The following is a 13,385-nucleotide window of genomic DNA, read 5'->3' as shown; positions in this document are numbered from 1 at the left end:
TTCATGTTATTGACTCATTAACACGTACATTGAAGATTTTATTTTTAGTATGTTATCAAGTGTGTCTCATACATATCCAAAAAGTGCCTGTGGTTTTCTTCTTAAAGGATACTTATTGAAGATCTTACCATTTCAATATTGGAAAACATTACTGCCTTTTAAAAGGTAGTAGTTGGGCTGGGAAGGTGGCTCAGTGGTAGAGCGCTTGCCTTGCATGCATGAGGCCCTAGGTTCAATTACTCAGCACCACATAAGCAGGAAAAAAAAGCCGGAAGTGGCGCTGTGGCTTAAGTGGTAGAGCACTAGCCTTGAGCTAAAGAGCTGAGGAACAGCGCCCAGGCCCAGAGTTCAGGCCCACGACCAGACCCTAAATAAATAAATAAATAAATAAATAAAAATAAAAGTAGTAGTTTAAGAGAGCATGCATGGTTCAAGTGGTAGAACACCAGCATGATAAGCATAAGGTCCTGGGTTCAAACCCCAGTAGAAACAAAACAAAAGAAGAAAGAAGGGAAAAAAGAAATAGGGAAGGGAAAGAGAGAGGGAAGTGGAATGAGTTCTCATATCATTGTAACTTATCACGTAAAGTGGTCTTTCTTTTCTTTTTTAAGGTATGGCGTGGAACCTCCTGGTCTGATAAAACTGGAAAAAGAAATTGAACAAGAAGAAACACTTTCTACCCCATCTCCTTCACCTTCTCCTTCATCAAAGTCTTCTGGAAAAAAGAGCACAGGAAACTTGCTAGATGATGCTGTAAGTACAACTGACCAGATACCAGATGTCTTAATAGCTGTCAGTGTCTTCAACTATAATACACATAGTTGTCTGACCTTATTTGATTTCAATGTCCTGAAATTTATCTCAACATGTTGTGAAAATGTTTGTAGACTTTACAGCTCACTTGGAAGTTCAAAACAGCCTGCCATTTAAAATAAGCTCCACTTAATGCTAGGATGTAGAATCTAGAACTGTAGAAAAATAAGTCAACCCCTAAAAAAATAGTATTTGGCATTACTGTAAGTCTCACTGTTACCATTTCGTGATGCAGGTAACAAGTCCAAAGAACAAAATCTTGAGGCTTTTAAAGAAGAGAAAGTGAACCCATGATGGGTGTTAAATGTACTGTACTGAATACTAGCTATTGGCGAGTCTACCATATATTTTCTCAAGATATGAGATCTGAAAGGCAGAGTTCTTAGTGAAGAAGGGAAACAAAATTTGTGAAGCCTGCTGAGAGAAGAAAAGTAGTTTAGATCCTCATAAAGTCTTATTTGACATTCTGAGGTCTCTCTACTGAGCAAAGTCCTTGGGTCAGAGTTTTTTTGGTTTCTTGGATATCATCACAGTGAGAAGAAGTAATTTCTAAGTAAAACAGTAAACAGGATGATTTGAAGGCTCAAGGTAGATTTGCTGTCTGTTCAGTTTTTCTTGGTTATGATAACTACTGTGTTGGATTGTATGGATGCATATGCCCCATAAACATTTATTGTAGGACAAACTTAAAAAGAATGATAAAGAAAGAAATCATGAGACTGAGAAGTTGCTTAGATGTAGGTATAATCACTTAGGAATTATATCAAAATGGTAACACCACAGGTCTTAGAATTAAATATAGCATTCATTCATAAGCGGAACCTTAGAAATGTATCATCAACTATGATGGCAGCTGTACAAAAAAAGCAAGATTGTGAAGGACTACTGGCATTTAGCTGGTAATTTCATTATCAGGGTTCTGAACTGAAAAGGGCTTGAGAAAAATGCTGATGGACACTCTAAGATACAGGAAAGGAGATTTCTCTTTGATTTTCATTTCTCCTCCTGAAACTTTGACAGGCAGATTGAGATAAGCAGAAACACAATAATTTATCTGAACAATTAAGGGCTCTCATTTCTCTTGAGGGCAGCAAAGGTAAACATGCATCAAAGTAACTTAGCCAATATAATTTGCATTTAATTTCTTTTGGATAAGACTGTTTAACCCATTCAGGGAATAATGAATAGGAGAGACATTTAAATTTAAAGTATCTTACAGTCTTCTTCAGGATCAGTCACACATCTTGATTTTTAAAATACTTTATTCTCTTATGAGAAAGAGAGCATTTTTTTCCTGGGGCACCATAGCAATCCCTACTCATTTCCTTTGAACTATGATATTGAGTTATGTTCATCAGTGTCATACAGTCAGGGTTCAAGATCACGGCTGTGGTCATCTGGCTAACATCACCTTTTACCTCCTAATCAAATGAGTCATTTAATCTAATGAATATTTCAGTTCTCAAATGATGAGAGTTCTTCCTGACACTTACACTGTTGAGCAATTTAGTCTTGAAATGCTTCTTTATGAATATTCCTCTAATCAGAATGGCCGAACCGAAACTGTTTTTCCATAAAATCCAAGTTTAAAGCCCAACCTCACTGACATGTCACTTCAGGCCCCTTGTTCTGGTGTAATGTGTGTTTTCTAGCTATTCAGTCTCTGGACTGGTTTCATTGTTATTTCCTCATCCTACCTCCTACTCCTCTTTTATGTCTAATTTTAAGTATCTTTCATCTCCTAATGATAAGGTTGTGTTACAGTCCATATGCAGTTTTTCTTGTCATTTCCTTTCTTTTTGTTATAATTACATAGTTCCTTTCTTTTTGTCATAGGGGTCATAGTTACATAAGTCAGGTAATGAGCACATTTCTTTTTTAACAGTATCACCTCCTCCCTCATTTTCTCCCAGTTTTTTCCCTCCAGAATCCCCACCTCCTCCAAGTTGTACAGTTCATTTCCAAAATAGTGACACTTTGTTCCAAATAAAAGTGCCAAATCATTCCTTGCCTTCTTACATACGTGCATTGATTTGATGAGGCATTTATCTTCCAGTATATTTATCTTCTTGTACCATTTCTAGAGAGAAATAGTCTTAATTTTCAGAGATGAAATGCACATTTATTAATCTATGTCTTCCAGTTCCACATTTGTTGGTCATATTATCAATGTAGATAATTAAAGTTTAAAAATATCTACTCTGTCTCATATATATCTGCTTTGTTCATGCTGTCTAGGAGCACATGTGCTTTTCAGTTCTATTGTAACTTTACAAAGGGTGATGTTGCCACTGGATGCCACTTATGTGAACCACAGAGAACTACCCCCAAATGACTCCTCTCTCCAGCTATATCATGTGTCTCATGAGAACTGGAGAAGACAGGAGAAGACCAGGAGGTGGTGAAACAACTCAATGGAATTAGCAAAGTTTTACTAACACTCTGGTGTAGACAAAAAAACAGCAAGACAGAAAGACCAATAAAGGCAAGGCAGTTATTCTGCAGAGATTTCCTCTACTCCAATTTCTATTCTTTCAACTGAGAACAATGGAGGGCATTCAGAAGGGTTGTAATCCTTCTTTTAAGTTTATAGGAGTCTGAGAAAGTAACAGTCAGTTTTGTTAATGGGGGGGGGGTGTTGATTAAATATAGGTTATTTCAGTAGTATTGCCAGCTATAAAATACTCTATCCTGTAAGCCTTGACCATTTTTCAAGTGATATTTCACCAATAATTTTTCTGCCACTGGATGCCCTGAGAGGAAAAGATTTCTCTGGTTCAATCAGTTTCAGAAATGTAACTTTGTTATTGTCTCCATATAGAGGTTAGAAATGTGCTTTGGCATGCCACAGCATCTGCAGACATACACAATAATATCTTATTGAACCTGGAATTTTCCAAATTCACTTGACCACCCCAATTTCTTAAGGTAGTAATCATCCTATGCTGAGGATAGGTACACAGAACTGTTTGCATGCTGTTTATGTGACAGTCTTTACTGAAGTGTTTTGTTTCAGTAATGGTGAAACAGAGAAAAGTAATTTGAGCCTCCTTAATGACTTCAATGAGAATTTCATATGTCTATTATAAAAAGGAAATGGTTTCTATGACAACTGTATAGCCTCAGGTGCAGCAGTTGAGATTTGAAATTGATGTACCATAACAATTGTTTTAGAACCAAGGTATAAAATAGTCCTTTCAATGGTCAGTGTTTAGTTCATATAGACTATTTTTTACTCTCACAAAGTTACTATCTACAATGGCAAAAAAGGAAGGATAAGGGAGTAGAATAGTAAAGGAAGGGATCGGAGGAAAAAGAAATGAAGAAGAAAAGGCAATGAAAGGAAAAAAACAAAGAACTGAAAGTCCTGGATTAAGATGATCAAATTCCAATGGATTCAGCAAGAACTCCCATTCCGAAACCTTCAATGCTTCCCTTAGACTGTATTCTTTAATACTTAGGGGAATAGTGGAGAAAATAGGTGACATTTAATGTGGCTAGTGCAGCCCACATTCCTTAATCAAGATATCATGAAAGAAGTACAGTGGAGTTCATTGAAATTAATTTATTCTCCAGATGTCCTGATAGTGAGATTCTGCTTAGACAAAATGGTTGGGGTCAGGTTTAGTTCTCTTTGCATTCCCTTGTGTTGAGCTAGTTCCACACAAAGAGTTGAATACAATTCTAAGAAACCTTTCTTACCTTCTTCCTCTTTGCATCCACTTCCTCGGTCTGGGGAAGGGAGATAGAATACTTCTGAGTAATCAGGCTCCTCTTGAAATCCCATTTCAACAGAAAAACTGGCTAGCTTCCTAGCCAAGAATAGAACACCTGCCAGACTGTCTTATCCCAAGGTAATATAAGAAGCACAGATGTCATCGTTCACTGTTTGCTCAACAATATATTTCCACTGCCCACAGTCTGGTCTTGTCTTTTCCATTTCTTCTACTATCTTTCACACAGTTACAAAAAAAAAAAAAAGCCCCTTCACTATTATAATCAAGTCCATCTTAAAATGAAGTAGACATTAGTAAAGGTCATTAGAACATTTTCTTGTACTTTATTTCATGTGACACCAGCCATTTCTGTGTTTTGTATCAGAAAGCTGCACAATGGAAATCCTTTTCCGGCAGATCTGAGACTGTTATTTCTTTGCAGAAAAATCACACCAGTGCCAAGTTACTGTTTGTGAGGAGAGTTAGGGGCAAAATGGTGAAAACTTTATGACAAACTCTGTGCATACCTATTATGTATCATAGTATGCAATGAAGAGCACTGTTGTCATGGAATGAGTAAATATAAAAAATTGACAAATGTCTTAGATTTAATATCTACTGTGGTATTTTTAGGAATGTATATTGTCATTAACTGTAGGCATTAAGACGTCCACTTGATCTTGAACGTATTTCTTTTAGCTAACCCTTATTAGGTATTCTTTGGCCTTCATCTCCTTGTTTTACTAAACTGTCTGTAAGTAACAACTCTACTCCACTTCTATGATACCACCTTGCTTATATTCCTCATATACACAAGATCTCTTCTTTTTGAGTGCCTGCAGTTGTTTTTTTCTTTAACACATCACACATGGGTATTTATATTGTTGGAAATGACAGAAAAGACTTTATTCTAGAGGAACAATATTGAATTTTTATTATTCCTGCATCTACTATGTTCACTTATGATAAATATCTTGGTAATTAATAGTAATGCTACAGCAAATATGAGAATTTAGATTTTTCTTTGAGATACAGATTTCCTTTTATATGAATATATAGCAGAATCGGTAGTAGTAAATTATGTAGTAACTTTATTTTAAGGAAATTATGTAGCAACTCTATTTGAGGAACTACTATATTATCATTCATAATGTGTGGATATTCCCTACAACATCTCCATGAAAAAAGTAAAACTTAGTTGAGAAAAATACAGATCATTGTATTCAGAATGTAAACTTGTTCTGCTTAGCTGATTTCTCAAATATAGTCTCGCTGCCATTTTCATATTTCTAGTTCTTCCATGAAAATGTTCTTGAAAATACAGATTAGTGTTTTACTTTGTTTGGTTGTTTTTTGGAGAGAGGACAGTAATGAGACACAGAATGACAGATGCTTGCTCTTCGATAGATCTTACCTTATATGATCTTCTGATGGTAACATAGCAGCTATTGTAAGATTTGCACATGTATCACTCAGATTATGTACTTGTAAGGAAGTGGAAATATGTATTTGAGATATAAAAATTGATATTTAAAGATGAATTTATGTAAGACACACAAAAATTTAAAGATATTTCCAAAGAAGGATTTAATAAGTAGCAATTGCTTAAAGGGGGTGACTTGTTGGATGACTCTGAATGAATTAGATATCATTTATTTCAAGAAAATTTAGGATTCAACAAAATATGAAGTAATCTATTTTGAGAATGATTTAAATTGAACATATTTAAATAACACTAACAAAATAAATTTTGCTAGCATATATTCTATTCTATTTTTATACAAATACTTGATTTTAGCTTTCAATACACTTTCTTATCAAGCCAGTGTAAGCAATCATCTTAAATCACCAAAAAACATAAACACAGCTCTTCGTTCCTATAGTAACAACTGAGACACACATGGTAGGCTTTCTGGTATTGACTGTCATTGACCCCATGCCTTCCTGCAGTTCTTGATTTCAGAAGATTGCTTCCGTACTTGGATGTCACCCAACTGTTGTTATGCAGTGTGATACTCCTCTGCTCACACGAGTCCATAGTTATACAACAAGTTTTAAAATTGTCAGTTGTCCAGGAACTTGGGAAACAAAATTGATCTAGACATAGAGATTTAGGGGAATGACCTCACCTGCTTTTCTATTTCAGGTGAAACGGATTTCTGAAGATCCTCCTTGCAAATGTCCAAGCAAATTCTGTGTGGAGAGGCTCTCCCAGGGCAGATATCGAGTAGGAGAGAAGATTCTCTTCATTAGGGTAAAGTTGTACTTTTACTTATTATCTTGTTCTTTATGAGATATTGATTGGGAAAAAGGGCAAAAGAGAGGTGATAAGTAACTAAGCAGGAACTTGAAATGAAGTTAGTAAGTATGAGCACTTAATATACATGATAACATATCATCAAGGGCTAAGTAAAAATAACAATCTTTATTTTTTATACACATACACAAATACATAAATAGACAGAAGATCAAATACAATGTTTTGTATACTTATATCTTTTCTAAGGCACTATCCCTACCTCTTGTATGAAGAATGGAAGCAATGTTCTTCCCTGGTCTTGCATACCTAATGCTATGGAAATTGTTTTCAATAAATCTGGTGTATGGTACAAGTGAGAAGAATGAAAGCTCAATATTATAGGAAGGTCAAATAGTAATGGACAAAAACTGACGAGTAAGATTGATTGTATTAATATTTGATTTGCAAATCTTTGTCCATTTCACAATCATACTAAATTAAATCCTTTTAAGTCATAAACAATTTTAGATTGTAATGAGTAGCTTAATCAACTAGCATTTCAGAGCTTTCACACTGAATCAGTTTTGCTAATTATCAAAAGATGTTAGTCGCTCAAAATAAGTTTGTGACTTTTGCAAAGAACAGGAATTACTCCATGAAAAGAAAACAAAAAAAAAAAAAATCAGCAAACCATACCGTGTGTTTTATATATTCCTAGAAATCTTCACTCAATAAAAGTGTTTTTCTGCCTTACAGCTTAGTCATATCCTAGTAAACAAAGTTTAGAATTTAAAGGAACTATGCTCTTATCTCATTTGGATAAATTAAAAATATTTTGCTTGTTAATTTATAGACAAGAATGTATTGAATATGTACACTGAATACAATCAAAATTTGTTTTATACTCAAACTTACAGTAGTCTAGTAGAAATTGGGTCTGTGAAAAGTTTTATTAATTTCACATTTAAACAGAAGCTTGTTTCTTTGAAGACTCAGCCACATTTGCCAAAGAAAATGTTTAAATATTTTTAAATCTTTTAAATTAAAAAATCTTATTATTTTAAGTTGGTGTACAAAAAAGTTTCAATTCGACATGTCAGTTTGTGAGTACAATCCAATTCAACCTTAAAATGCAATGTTAATAATTTTGTATTGTAGCCTAATTTTTTAGGTCTGTTTTTAGTGAACTTTACATTTCCAGGTAATAATTGCTATTCTGTATTGGAAACAAAAGGAATATAGTAACAATATATTAATACTATTCGATTCAGAAAAACAATTCTGTGTAAATGCCCTTACCAGGAAAAGCATTTTGCATTGTTGTTTTGTTCTTTGTTCTTTATTACAAAGTTAATACATGTTATTGTTTTAGCTAAAGTGTCTGCTTCCATTTACCTTACAAAAATACCATGATTTTGAATCTCCATGGATATGTTGGAATTTTACCAATCTGGACTTTCTCAGTGATGAATCAGCCTTTATTAGATTATTAGGCATTAGGACCTTGAATTAGCAAGGCTTTTATTTGTTTAAACAAATAAAGTTTCTTTTTATGATATAAATGTTGATCATACATGATTATTAAATTCGTTTTCCTTTCATATAATTTAAATTCTACTATGTGTCAAGAAAAGAAACTATCCATGAACATGTATTCACTGAACTTTCGCTTTCTGCTTGCTTGGTATCTATTTCCAATCTTGTGATTCACAAATCTTCTTCAGCTGTCTCTGACCATCCTTAGAGGCACCAGGGTTAAAATTTCACAGGTAGTTCTCATAAACTCTTCAGTGCAAATTCTTTCTATTTTCTCTTGTTTGTTGAACTGCTTAGCGAAACACATCTCATTGATGTACACATGTTTAGCTAGTACTTTTGATTTGTGGCTGGAAATGTAATAGACTATGAAGGGATCATCAAGGGAGCAGAATTAGTATCATCTGGAAATTTGTAAGAAATACAAATTCTTGAGATTCCCACAAAACTGAATTGCATCAGAAATTTCAACACTATCGAGGACCCAGCAATTCATGCACTTTGTTTATTTTCTTGCTTGTGTGTTTTTGTTTTGTGAGTTTTCTTTTCTGGCACTGGGAAGTAGAAAATTAGGGTGAGTGAATGAATGGTGAACTTGAAGTTCAAACCGGTAACTATGGCTCCTAAATTTATGTTCTTTGCTACCAAATAACATGAATTTCTTTACTTGCAATTTTTTTGAATATTCACTATACTAATTAGTTCTGGAAGGTCTTCAAGACAACTTTTTATTACTTTATATAAATATATACATACACATATACATTTATATGTACATGTGTTTCAGATAGACAGAACTATAAGCATAGTTCCTTTCCTTCAGTTGTTTATTTAGTCATTCCTTCATTCTAGAGAAGTACCTGGGCTAAGAAGTCCTGAAAGCATCTTTCGGGAAAGGGATTATAAGTAGAAATGTTTTTTCTTAATGATATGTGTAACAGAATGATATTGAAAAATGAAAGTTTTCTATATCTTGCTTACTACAGGACTAGTCAATTTGTACTACTTTTGCCTTCCGGTACAATTTGAAAACAATTATTTTCAATGAAATAACTAGAAACCTTTTATTGGAAAGGAATCTAAAATTTAGGGAGTTATTTATGCTAGATATTTTACCAAGTACATTTTATACATTGTTGGAAAGAATCTTTTCTGCTCTATAACTGAGAAATAGTTTTAACCCTTTTGTTATGGCTAAAAAGTGTCTTATACAGTATAAAGTCTCAAATAGATACGATGAATATAAGTCAAGCTCTGCCTCCAACCACAAGACACACCACTCCAAGCTTCCTAGCATGGTGTATCACTTAGACATAAAAATTTGCTCTCAAGATTTGTTTCCCTAAAAGCAAATGATTTATCACATATTTAAGGCTAAATTATAATAATATGAACATTTTTCTCTAAAATATTCAGACTATCATTGCTTAACAGTAGTGCTTACATGAAAAAGAAATCTGGGGCTGGGAAGGTGGCTCAGTGGTAGAGCGCTTGCCTTGCATGCCTGAGGCCCTGGGTTCAATTCCTCAGCACCACATAAGGAAAAAGCCGGAAGTGGCGCTGTGGCTCAAGTGGTAGAGCACTAGCTTTGAGCTGAAGAGCTGAGGGACAGCACCCAGGCCCAGAGTTCAGGCCCCACAACCGGACCAAAAAAAAAAAGAAATCTATTTCCCTGAAAGTATCATGATAGTTAAACATTTGCAACTATTTTTAGGTAGTTGGAGGCTAGGCCATATCCAACAATGTATTATATTGTCTATCTCATTTATGAATCAAAGCTATTTATAACTTTATATAATTTAACATATGCGTTATCTGTCCAAATATCCTTTAATAGCAGTCAGAAGATACTTCTTCCTCAGGGACTCTAGAGTCTTATTGAATCATTACTTGCTAATTTTATTTCTTTTAAAAAATAGATTAATGTATTTCAAGGTATTTTTGCAGTAGATCTCAACATTCGTATAAAACTGCATGAAATTCGATACTAAGACTCTTTTTGTTGAAGGGCTTCCCTTCTCCCTCTCCCCCTCCCCCCACACACAGTTTAAGATGTGACTACTTTAGGGCCCCAAAGAAAAGACAAATAATTCAATTTGAGAGTCAGCACGGGGATTTACAATATTTAGAATTATTTTCTTTGTAGTGCTTTTGAATTAAATCATCACAGATCAAAAGAAAGGTCATTCTCTCTGTATGATTTTTTTCTTTATCATAAAAATTCTTCCGACTTGTACCTGTGCAGAAAAAGTCAACTCAATATAACAAAGCAAGCAAGAGAGGCACTAGACCCCTGTTTCTATGGTAACAGAACATGGCCCTGTCATCTGGGGTTTGCTCTAAGGGAAGGTCCAAGGATAGTGAGTAATACCACAGTCTTTTCTGCTATTGTGACACATTGATTTACTGTGAGTGAAAAGTATCCAGTTTAAATTCCAAACCTTCCCTGGAAATGAAATATGGGCTGGGGTGCAAAAATGCAAAGGAGTTTTAAGTAGAAAGAAGATTAAAATCTTTGTGCCACACCTTAGAATCAGAATAAGAGCAGAATAAAGATTGATGTTGGGGAAAACATAAATTTTCCCTCAATGAATTTGAAAATTTATGAGTGCAGTGATTAAGAATTCAGAATTGGTGTTTTGTGTTTATTGCTAAAAAAGTATATAGCTGGGTTTGTTTCTTCTATAAATGAAGAAAGCTCATTCATTTAGAGTTTCTAACCTTGATGTGAGGTTAGCAGGTATTCTTGCATGATGAATATTTCCAAACTCATTCACTTTCTTGTCCAGTTGCCACAAAAGGACACCAACTCACAAAAAGAGAAATCAATTGCATTTAAATGGTATTTTTGTGCCTTGATTTTCATTCTAGTTTTAAATGAAAAAAAAAATTGTTCCCCTATTGAAGATATTTTTATTCACTTGTGTTTTGTCCATGTTCACTGAAGCTAATAAAGGATGTAATGTATATTTTGGTAAAGCACCTCTCAAAAGACCTTGTAAATGTTATTAAATCCTCTTAATTCCTCCTTTCTGAGCACAGCATTTATCTTGGAGAAATGCAAATAAAAAAATGACTCATCTTTGCTATAAAGAATTTAAGCCAAGGGATGTTTTCTTTCTGAAAGATACCCTTTGAGGTTGAAAAAAAATGAAAAAATACAGAAAAAATAAATTCACTCAGATTTACATAAGATGATAGCTTGATATTATATACATTCATACAATTTTTAAAAGCACACATGCACAATTAAATTTGATACTTATTTCAAGAACAGAAAGAATGGATAGTACAATTAAGCAGGTCTCTATACTCTTAAGGTGCACAATTTATTCTGCTTCTATGACTTAAGAGATAAATCTAGTGTGCAATAAATGTGTGAGAGCCCCAAATCAAAAATTATTCTTTCCTGGAATTTGACAGTATTGGTCATTCAATGAAGGGTACTTTTTTAAATGTGTCTCCTTTCATGATTTTTGTTAAGGTTTCTTATTCACTCCCAACTCAATTAAAAAGGTGAACTGTGCTTTTAAATTGTGCAATAATACTCCAGTGTTTCTGTTCACTTTGAAGAATTTTCTATTGTCATTATGCTGAAATGAGACTGTATGGCATTTTTCTTTTTCACTAGCCACAGATCAAAACTATTTAAACTTATTGAAAATCCCTATTACTTCACTGAGAGCTCACACAGTTACTATTATTTGCATTTCCTGTGTATCCATTGCCTAATATCTGTACCATTAGGAAAAATCTTGTTCCATATATGTGTACATTTATATAATGATGTGTTGAATGTGTACCTATCCACCTTTCTGTATATCCATATATGTATGTGTAATAGTTTGTGCACTGAAAATGAATTAGAGAGTTAAATTTAGTGCAATAATTTGACATTTTAATCAATTTTAAGAGCAAACTGAAGTTGACATTTTTTCATTGCTGGAACTTGAAATCTCTAATCAAAAATCCTGTGAGACACGTTTTGCATACACATGGACACACATGGACATACATTATCTAGCACTTACTGATGGCATTCTATACATTAGCTGTTGGCGTAAGTGCTTTTCTTAGATTGTTTTACATCATTCTAACAACTTTTTGAGGTAGGCACTAATAATATACTCACTTTAAGAATAAGAAAACTAATTGTTAGAGCTTCTAGGAAGAGTCAAAGACATTATTTGAAAGTAATATATATTCCTGCAGAGCCCACATTTTATGAGAATTACTTTATTTATTTGTTTGTTTTTCACTTATTTATTTATTTTGGGGACAGTCCTGGGCCTTGAACCCAGAAGCTGAGCAATGTCTTTGTTTGCTCAAGGTGTCCTATCACTTGAGCCATACCTCCACTTCAGGCTTTGAAAATTTTATTGGAGATAAGAATTTCATGGACTTTACTGCCTGGCTGGCCTCCAACTGTGATCTTCAAATCTCAGACTCCTAAGTAGCTAGGATTACAGGTATGAGCCACTAGCAAAGCCCACAGCTTAAATCATATACCATTCCTTCTACTTGTAGATTGTCTTTTGTCTTTTGGCTTATCATTTTTTACTGTATTTGTAGTCTTTAAACTTATATTAACAAATTGACACTCATTAAATGTGTAGCTCTTAATTTTCCTCATTCTTTTCTGTATGCTCTATCAAAACATGGAATTTTACAGCCCACTTCTCGACATGGAGTCAGACAGAGAACTTAGGAAATAGTCTTACAGAAGAGCAGCAACCATCAAATATGAAAATAAAATGAGAATGCTGAACAAATGTGAATTTTTAAATATTCAACAAATATTTGTTTACATTGATTGAACATACTTGAAAATTCCACCAGAAGCAAAACTCTTTTTCTAGCAAAATGTTTGAGGCCAAGAAATAGTCTCAGTTTGCTGTGTCACACAGTTTTCTTCACACTTGGCTTTTGCTCCATTAAGATTAAATTGCCTTAATTTAACTATATACAGAAGAAGATGAAGTTGCCTTCTGTACTTTTTATATGTGTTCATCAAAGGCTCTAAACTGAGCTCATCACCAAGTGCAAATCAAAATTTTTACCACAACTACTACTTCTAGTTC

The 13,385-nt window shown here is 33.9% G+C and overlaps 1 protein-coding gene across 2 annotated transcripts in view; it reads left to right on the top strand.

Annotated features, from left to right (window-relative positions):
- The window catches only part of Gas2 (growth arrest specific 2), a 109,917-nt gene that overhangs the window by 57,138 nt on the left and 39,394 nt on the right, over positions 1-13,385 (top strand). For both annotated transcript variants that reach the window (XM_042691660.1, XM_042691658.1), the window contains exons 5-6: positions 612-753; positions 6,676-6,783. In XM_042691660.1, the coding sequence (XP_042547594.1) occupies positions 612-753; positions 6,676-6,783 (250 nt within the window). The remainder of the gene's footprint in view (positions 1-611; positions 754-6,675; positions 6,784-13,385) is intronic.

This window comes from Dipodomys spectabilis, unplaced genomic scaffold (genome assembly GCF_019054845.1).
Source record: "Dipodomys spectabilis isolate Male_0828 unplaced genomic scaffold, ASM1905484v1 ptg000145l, whole genome shotgun sequence".
NCBI lineage: Eukaryota > Metazoa > Chordata > Mammalia > Rodentia > Heteromyidae > Dipodomys > Dipodomys spectabilis.
Note: the sequence above shows the minus strand (reverse complement) of the source record. Positions and strands in the feature narration are given on the sequence as shown.